At 36.8% G+C, this 9539-nt stretch overlaps 3 protein-coding genes across 3 annotated transcripts in view; all 3 read right to left on the bottom strand.

Annotated features, from left to right (window-relative positions):
* Positions 1-3820, bottom strand: part of LOC107721689 (intraflagellar transport protein 57 homolog) — a 5345-nt gene extending 1525 nt beyond the window's left edge. Inside the window, exons 1-9 of the mRNA XM_016529828.1 lie at positions 3817-3820; positions 2867-2885; positions 2556-2667; positions 1618-1689; positions 1232-1351; positions 1068-1139; positions 827-958; positions 666-728; positions 393-459 (exon numbers count right to left, since the gene is read on the bottom strand). Coding sequence (XP_016385314.1) covers positions 393-459; positions 666-728; positions 827-958; positions 1068-1139; positions 1232-1351; positions 1618-1689; positions 2556-2667; positions 2867-2885; positions 3817-3820 — 661 coding nt within the window. The remainder of the gene's footprint in view (positions 1-392; positions 460-665; positions 729-826; positions 959-1067; positions 1140-1231; positions 1352-1617; positions 1690-2555; positions 2668-2866; positions 2886-3816) is intronic.
* Positions 1-9539, bottom strand: part of LOC107721741 (tripartite motif-containing protein 16-like) — a 258890-nt gene that overhangs the window by 228031 nt on the left and 21320 nt on the right. The gene's annotated exons all lie outside the window — the stretch shown is intronic.
* Positions 3650-8076, bottom strand: LOC107721748 (muscle-related coiled-coil protein-like). The gene is made up of 3 exons (XM_016529908.1): positions 8024-8076; positions 7161-7685; positions 3650-4506 (listed from the first exon to the last, which is right to left on the bottom strand). Exons 2-3 carry the CDS (start codon positions 7539-7541, stop codon positions 3898-3900), a joined length of 990 nt encoding a protein of 329 aa, XP_016385394.1. The 5' UTR covers positions 7542-7685; positions 8024-8076; the 3' UTR covers positions 3650-3897.

Genomic DNA, 9539 nt, shown 5'->3' with positions numbered 1-9539 from the left:
GCGTGATACTGATTAACTATATGAAATGATATAAATATATAGGCTACATTTCTGCCCCATATCTTGAATTTTGTGATCTTTCTAAATGCATTTTAGTAAACTGAATCATGCAGTGAAAGAACGCGTACTGGTCTAACCTACTAGACTTCCTATTGCCTTAGCTAAACTTTAGCTAACTTACATGGTAGCTGAGTCATGGATGTTAGCAAGACAAATTAACTATATTTGCCTATTCATTTATTAAAAAAAATAAAAAAATAAAAATACTCCCCAGAAAAAAGGGCACTTTCTCGAGGAAGAAAAAGGGCAGGTGCTCAAGCCCCCTTTGATGTCTATGTGTGCACGTGCCTGATCAGTAGCTTGAAAGAGGGTTTGTTGTGTGTGTGGTTTACCTCCATCAGACATGCTGCTGCCTTTCTCTTCCATTTCCTGTTTGACTTTTTCTAGCTCCTCGCTGATCTGAAGTAAAAATAAATACGCTTTATGAATGTTATTTGAATATTGTTTGGATATGTGAACATAGTACGGCTGTATACAGCATTATGAGATACATTCATTTATGAAAAACTACTGATGTTGTTATTTGCTACTGTGTGGAAACCAGAAGATGGTGAAATCATTGTAATAACAACACTGTGTTACTGTATTGTTGTTTTCAGACTCACCTCAGCCAGAATCCTGGTTCTCTCTGTGACGCCACCACTGGCTTGCTGATAAAGCTCCTTTACCTGAGGGAAAAAACACATGCAACATTTGACATCCTAATATTTTGACTGGTTTAAGGTTAGTAATAATGATTTAGGTTTTGATTGGTCGAGATGTACACCTTGTTGAGCTGTGCTTGTGCCTGGCGGTATTCTGAAATAAGATGCTCAAGCTGAGTGTTAAGATATTTCTCACGACTGCTCACTTTCTCCAGTGTTTTACTGATGTCTTCCCTCAGCTTAAACAGACAACCCTGAAAACATCCACACATATACATACTTAAATTGAATATTTCACATTATTATCCATTTTCTTTTTAAATATCTTGAAAAACATCAGTGATGGATTGATGGATGGTTGACCTTGGCGTCTTGCAAGGATGTGTTGATGCCGTCTTGATGTTGATGCATTTGATCAAGATGAATCCTCCAATCCTGAAACAAGTTAACCAGTATTTCAGTCAATCAGAGCTTCTCCATCACCATAGAGGTGACATACTATGATTTAAGGTTGACGTATTTGAGACCTTGTTGTCAGTTCGAATGGTGACTTTAAGGTGTGGAAGAACTCGCTCCATCTCCAAATTCCACTCAGCGGCATCAACATCTGACTCCAGAACCACCGCAGGCCTCGATCCACTGAGTTCCTAAACACACACATCTGCCAGTTGTCTTTTACTGTACATACAGGGTAAAATGTTGTTTACTAGTTCTTTGTTTAAAATATTAATAAACGTCCCTCCTAACTAAGTATAAAAAGACTGTGGGCTCTTCATGATTTATAGCACAGACACAAATATCACCTCACATATAAAACAACTCACTATCTCCAGAGAAAGTAAGTAATTACTCCTTTCAGGTTTATATCATGTTATTATATGTATCACATGCTCTTATGTCAAATAAAACTCACACTCTGATTGGTTCTGGTCTTCAACGCGTCTAAATCAAGGCCATCCTCTTCCTCATACTCCTCATCCTCCTGCTGAAGATGCACATTCATTCACTTTACACACGAGTCTGTGTGTGTGATTCACTGTCATGTCTTCAGTCACTTTACTATGTGAATAAGAGGTGGGCGATATAAGCAAACATTTATATTATGATATTCTAGATTTTAGTTAAAATATATCACAATATAGTACAATATTTTTTTTTTTACATATATTTGCTTTTGATGTAGAACAATATCCAAAGTAAAAGTAAGGTATCTCATTTGAAGAATATAGTTTTTTTTTTCAGTCACATAAATTGTGATGAAATACCTTAAAACAATCTAAAATCTTAAAACAATGATAAAAAAAAATTTATTTATCTGCCTGCCATTGATTTTTATGCAAACCAAAAATTCTAACATTTTTTTGCTTACTCCATAAATAATGTATTGTTTTGATTTGTCTTCTATGGAGAAGTTTTTATTATGTTTTTAAATTGATTATTATATTGTATAAATATATATTTATATTTAAACCGTTATATATCCAGTACATAACGAGCACATCTGTACATAAGTCTTCTGCTTACTCCATTGAGATGTATAAAGTTTTTATTTTACTTCTACTTACTTTTCCTTTCTATCCTCTTGTTTTATATGTATGTATATAATTACTCCGAACTCCTGGAAATCATAACAAATTCCTTTTATATTTGTGCACACTTGGCAAATTTGGACTTTTGCTTGAAGCAGATCTAATCAAAATATATAAATACACTGTTAATCCAAATATAATTGAATAAATCCTGAGCTAATTTCCTCACAACCGTGAAAAACACTTCTAATATAAAAGCTTGACAGATAGCAGCAGTAACTCAGGAAGGTGAAGCTTAGAATAGTGTTTGCGTTTGACTCACTGTCATTTCTTCCTCCACTTTACTGAGTGTGAGCTCAGCATCATCTTCCTGCACACACTCCTCTTCCACCTCCACAGACGGGTAGAGAGGCCTGATAGAGAGAGAATACCAGCTGCGTTAGTGTGTATATAGTGGGAAGAGAAAGTTTGTGAACCCTCTTGAATTTTGTAGTTCTACAACAAGGTTATATGAGACCTAAAGCAGCACAGAATAATATAATATAATATAATATAATATAATATAATATAATATAATATAATATAATATAATATCAATCAAAAGTCGACACTATCAAAGTTAGAACTAGATACCTGTCATTTCCCTTGTTACCTAAAATGAAAGAAGTACACTTCAAAACAGCAATCTCAGGAACTACTTCCCCCCCCCAATTGTACTACTGTTAAATCCTTTTGGGACAGATTGTATGTAATTTATTGTAAATTAATTATTATTTATTGTTTTGTAATTTATTCCTGTGATGTCAAAGCTGAATTTACAGCAGTAGGGTTTCCAGAATTCAAAGGAACAGCATTTATTTGAAATACAATTTTTTTTTTGTAACAATGTAAACGTAACTGTCACTTTTAATAAATTTAATGCATCATTGCTGAATAAAAGATTTCTAAAATTTAATTTTAAAAAATGTTCTCACCCCCAAACCTTTGAACAGTTGTTTATATTACATACTATCATTTATTTTCACATATATTTTCGTAATTTTTTTTAATATCAGGAAAACTATGTGAGTGAAAAGCTGAATTGAAAAATGAGCATGCATTATAGTGTTCGGTTGTCTTTAGGTAAACTGCATGCTAGTGTGCTCCTCATGTTAGGTTGCTATGTGCTGGGCAGAGCCGCTCAGCTGTTGAGATTAATTTCAAGAGATCTTTTTTTGGCTGATGGGTCAGTCTTTCTTTCACTCTGCCAGTCTCTGTCTCTATGATGTTGGCGTTTGTATGAACACAAATGTTTGGAGATTCAAATGTAATTGAGGTTCAGTCCCCAGCTTAACTACCAGTGTTTGGACAAAGTCATCTGCTCCTTACATGGTAATTAAGACACAATGCAGAGTAAAAGGACACATTATAGCATATGTTTTCACGTTTTAATACATTTCACATGTAGCTTATGGTAACAGAAATGATACAAACACATCTAGTGCTTTACTGTTAATTAATTTGGCAACCCAACACACATACTCATACACACACATTTCGGAGCACATTTTTAATGAAAAAAATCCCCTCTTTTTTCCACTTACTCATTAACTACTTTCTATATCTGCATTATATATGCTTTTTTCCTTCCACTTCTCCACAGTTCCTGTGGTGAATTGCTGTTTTCAGTCCTCTTGGATACGGGTCGCTCCCTCCTCTGATACTGGACCTTCCTTCTTGTTCTCGCTGACCACCTCTGTGTAGGTCACATCTGGGCTACATTTCCTGCCTTTAGGAGGAGTCACAGCAGGCTCCGCCTCCGCGACCTCTTGGCCCTCAGCGACTGTGCGTTCCTTCTTCAGTTTGATTTTGAACGATTCTTTATTGGGTGCTTTCTTAGCTATGTTTTCCTTCAGCCTCTCACTGCCCTGATGGATCTTCTCTCGCTGCTCAGGGGGCACGATCTTCTCACCCAAGGTGTTGATTTTGGTTCCGAGCGTTTGGCCCGTCTTACTAAGGCTGTCCTTGGTCTTGCTGAGGTTTTCCCGCGTCTTCTCACGGGTCTTGTTCATTTTCTCTTTGGAGAATGCAGCTTTGATGTTCTCGATGCCTTTTAACCCGCTCTGTTTCAGACGGGCACCCCGTGATGACTCTGCCTCCTCAACCACCATGTACTCTTCATCAGATGATAGGTCAGCAGGGATTTCATACTCATCTGGCTCCACCTCCAGGTTAGCAAGCCCTGCCCCCTTGGGAGTCTTGGTGACAGCAACAGAGGGAACTTCAGTTTCACCCTGCAGTCAAACACAGAAAAGAGAGACCATTATTTAGCAGGAAAACACACTCTGACTTCACCTAGAAGGTCATGAGAAGAACTCTGTGCTGTTTGTGTGTATATAAAACTGTATATGCAGTAACATTCATAAGGAAATTGCAGTTAACAGCTTTGCTGGAGGCCTGGATTTTTGATGCTTTCTTGCAACCCACCTAGATGCAAGAATCATGGAGCTGATTATCACACATTAATTTTCTTATCAACATATTTAGACTTAATTATTTATTTCAATTAAAATTTCTATTTAGATTTATTTTTCTTTCTTTTTTTTAACATTGACATAAATGTGCTCCTACATTTCAGGTGCCGAGTGATGGTATAAAATCTTGGTCCAGTTACAAAATACATCTCAAATACTTAATTGTCTTCAACTGTTTTTGCCCATACAGTGAAAGTCAGTGGAGTCCCAAACAACATTTGACCCCAATGACTTTCATTGTATGGACAAAATGAGGCAATCTTCAGATCAAAATGTCTTCGTTTGTGTTCCACAGAAATGAAGGTGAGTAAATAATGACATAATTTTCTTTTTTGTCTGAATTATCCCTTTAAAGGGTTAGTTCACCCAAAAATGAAAATTCTGTCATTAATTACTCACCCTCGTGTTGTTCGAAACCCGCAAGACCTTCGTTCATCTTCGGAACACAATTTAAGATATTTTTGATGAAATATGAGGGCTCTCTGACCCTCACGTAGACAGCAAGGTAACTACCACGTTCAAGGTCCAGAAAAGTACTAAGATGATCGACAAAGTAGTCCGTGTGACATCAGTGGTTCAACTGTAAAGTTACGAAGCTACGAGAATACTTTTTTGCGCAAAGAAAACTAAAATAACGACTTTATTCCAGATTTTTGTCTCTACTGCGTCACTTGTGGACGCGTGTTAACGACAGTATCATGACGCGATTAAATTGTGTTCCGAAGATGAACGAAGGTCTTACGGGTTTGGAACAACACGAGGGTGAGTAATTAATGACAGAATTTTCATTTTTGGGTGAACTAACCCTTTAAATACAGTTTACCCATATATTTTCAGCTGTTACATTTCATCAAGCTGTTACTGTTTCATTCAGCTGTTACTTTTCATCAAGGTTCGCCATGATGCATATAAGATGATATGTCCAATGTTACATTGCACGAAAAAGTTGAAAACTGGTTAAAATCAACAGTTCCAATTTAAAAGTAGGTTTTTGTCAGTCCATCTGAAGGTTTGTGAAGTAAAATCTTTAAAAGTTATTCAGATATCAACCATATTCTGTTTTTTATTTTATTTTTATTTATTTATTTTTTAAATGTCTACAATAATCTGTACTTTTACATTTAGGTGCACAGAAATTCTGATCACATACATTTTCCAATAATTTTAAGTTTTTGTGTTTTTAGTTAAATTTTGAGTGCTGATCTACTATTGTGATATCATCAATTTCACAGTTACAGTATGTTTACATAACTTCAAAACAAAACATACTGTGGTTGGTCACTTTATAAGTCAGTTAGACAGTCTCTTCCTGTTTAAGTGGGCAGTTCTTGGCCTTAACAAGCAAAGGAGACTAGGTTTTATGTCAGTCTAAAGCCTGGTTACATGAGATGACCCTTCCCTGGAGGGAATTCTTGTAGTCTGTAAGAATGGATATCTATGTATGTGTATGTATAATCTCCCTATTCAGGGAATAGCCTTAAAGAGTCTATTCAGCTGTGTGTGCAGCTCTATATTAGGAAACCTCAGAATAACCACATTCAAACACACCCGCTTATACTGACACACACACTCTAACAGCCTAATTTTTATTTTATTATGTCACACGTATTCTCTAAATATTAATTCTGTATATTGAAATATTGCACAGCACAGTGAGGAGTCAAACAGAAAAATTTGCCAGCATTTGTGCATTGCTACTTAGAAGAATTTAACTGAATCATCATTTGTGTCACTTGCAAACCATATAATCAGGATTGGGGCACCAAATGTCATCTGGTGAAAATTTAACAAAAATGTAATAGATCATTGACAAAACCACATTAGACAACTACTAATCTGTGATACTCAATATCTGTGGTTAAAGTGATAGTCCCCTCAAAAATGAAAATTATGTCATCTTTACTCACCCTCATGTCTCTCCAAACCTGATATTTTTGGTTTGGAACACAAACGAAGAAATTTTGAAGGTAACCAGAATTTTGGGTCCCACTGACTTCAATAGCCATTTTTTGTTCATACTATGGAAATCAATGGAACCTGAAACTGTTTGGTTACCAACATTCTACAAAATATCTTCTTTTGTGTTCCAGGGAGGGAAAAAAACAACATGAAGGTCAGTAAATGATGACAGAATTTTCATTTTTGGGTGAACTATCCCTTTAAGGCCCAGTGTCACTCTCTGTTTCTCTCTTTCTGGAAGTCTCTTGAATGGACAAATCAAAAATATCTTTATGTCACTCATCAGACATACTAACAGAATTACTTAGCCAATCATCTCTAAAAAGGAAATTCTCAAGTGTGCTATTGCTATGTGTGAGATTACAGTGCCAACTTGCTGTTAAATGGCAAAAGGATTGAGCCACACCCTCAATCACCCATAACACACATGCAGCGGTTGTTAGGAATGTGTTTACCTGATAGATAACAACCCTGAACTTGTTGCGGGTGAGCAGCTCATCTTGTGTAGTTTCCACTTTCTTCACACGCACATTCTGTTTCTCCACACGTGAGCGTACTTCTTTAACGTGCGCACTCACACGGCGGGCTTTCTGCAGCAGTTTGTCAACGGTTGTGGCCGTGGCGCCATGGTCACGAGCTAGTTTGAGAAGCTCGGATTGGACGGCGCTCACTGAGCTTTCGAGCTGCTGCTGACGCTCCTCCATGCGCTGCTGGCTGGCCTGGACGCCATCGATGATCGTAGACACGCGTTCCAGCAGAGAGAGAATCGACAAGGCCGAGACAGGCTGCCCGGATTCATCCTCGACCCCCAGCATTACATCTCCTCTCTTTTCCATCTCCGATTCTCCCTTTCACACGTCCCTGAAAGTAAAGCCACTGGGCCAGAGATGGATAAAGGGCCAGACGGAATCAAACACACAGTACAGAGAGAAAGTGACACTCCAAGAGAGAGACCCCAGTGGAATCTGACAAACTCCACCCTGTTCACACACACAGATATAAATGCATGGATATAAATACAACTGTAAGAGGATACTAAGACATTTTTGGAAGTTGTATCACAGAAGCACTGGAAAGCCCCATTAATTCAAACATTCCCGTATTGTGTGCATGTGTTAGGGAAGCTTGTGGATATGCATAATGTGTTGCTCTCTCAGCTTTGAAATAGCTAAAATGACAGTGACATTAATCTAGAGCGCAAATGTGTGTGTTTGTGTGATGAGGTGGACTTGCTTTTATAAATCCACCCCCCTTTGGCATACTGTCAACTCAACTGAAGCCAACAGCTGTGGAACGCACACACACAGTGTAAACTGACCTTGGAGGTGTTTGGCATTGGTGTTTTGACCTCTGACCTCACATTCAGGCAACCTGACATTCGAAAACTACATCTCCCAGCATGCACTTTGAGCCTCTGAAGAAAATAGACTGACTAGTACATTAGAAATAAAAATACCCAGAAGATAAAGAAAAACACTAAAACGATTAAGTTTTCCTTTAAAGGGGTCCTATTATGCTCTTTTACAATGTCTTGATTTTGTTTTGGGGGTGTACTAGAACATGCTCTCATGCTTGGTGGTTCGAAAAACGCATTATTTTTTTTACAAAATTTACATTATTACAATACCTTTCTCCCCAGTCTGGCACAAACGGCTCGATTAGTTCCGGGTTTGATGAACGCCCGCCTTCTGAAAAACAAAATGTGTAAAATAAAAATACGAATTCGAATTTCCGTAGGCGGGAATTATTTTAATGATATTCTAATGGGCCGCTTTGTTATATCACAAAACCCCGAAAACAAACGATGTAGTCCAAACGAGCCGTTCGTTGTAGTTCTTGAAAAGGGATTTTTTTTTAAACGAAATATCTCCCTTTGGAGTGGACTTTGAGATTTGTAAGTTTGAAGATCTTTTTTTATGCCCAAACATACACACTACACACTGACTAAAATTCAAAAAGTGAAAAAGCATAATAGGACCCCTTTAAACTCACCTTATAAATGTTTACAGATTTGACATGCAAAATTATACAGACCTTCTCATAATAGCAAGTGATCAAATCACTTTATTTACAAACTGACTTTATAAGACAATGCACAGAATAAAGATAAATGCACAGAATTTCACAGTCACACATTATGAAAACCCGCTTTACAAGGATTCAGTTGTAAGAGGTTTGTTTGACTTGGTTTTGGATTGTGCTGCTATAAAACCCCTTTTCTCTCTCTTTCCGAAATTAAAAGATTGTCATGTTTTTCCCAACTTCATCCACCTTATTTTTCTACACGGAAGTAAATATTTTCTGTGAATGTGCATTTCTTCTGATATTAGCCACTATTTGTAAAAAACTAGAAGAATAACAAAGTGCAGTTAAACTGTAAAAAAATATTTGTGCTACAAACCAGTGTATTTACGATTACAATAATACATAAAAAAATATGATAACAAATACTGGTTTGTAATATCAAGCAGCATATATATATATATATATAGAGAGAGAGAGAGAGAGAGAGAGAGAGAGAGAGAGAGAGAGAGAGAGATAGATAGATAGATAGATATAGCCTAATATATATATATATATAGGCTATTATATAGTATTATAAAAGCATTATATAGTGGTTCAAGGCATTATATATTGTGTGTGTGTGTGTTTTGCGTAACAGATCGTACTATTTCTCGGATAAGCAAGAAAAAAAATATTTAAAGCACAGAGAATGACAATGCCGTGAATTGTTTTTGACATAGGCTAATATTATGTGTATGGTATAGGCTACGCAACTCGGTATTTCCGCGCTGTCTGAAACACGGCTCTATGCTTGTGCGCGCTTTATTGTG

This window comes from Sinocyclocheilus rhinocerous, unplaced genomic scaffold, assembly GCF_001515625.1.
Source record: "Sinocyclocheilus rhinocerous isolate Xijiao unplaced genomic scaffold, SAMN03320098_v1.1 scaffold1112, whole genome shotgun sequence".
NCBI lineage: Eukaryota > Metazoa > Chordata > Actinopteri > Cypriniformes > Cyprinidae > Sinocyclocheilus > Sinocyclocheilus rhinocerous.
Note: the sequence above shows the minus strand (reverse complement) of the source record. Positions and strands in the feature narration are given on the sequence as shown.

Coding starts and splice junctions, on each gene's coding strand:
- LOC107721748 (XM_016529908.1), bottom strand. CDS start 7,541: ATGGAAAAGAGAGGAGATGTAATGCTGGGGGTCGAGGATGAATCCGGG. Junction 4,507..7,160: donor TCAGGGTTGTTATCTATCAG/GTAAACACATTC, acceptor GTTTGACTGCAG/GGTGAAACTGAAGTTCCCTC.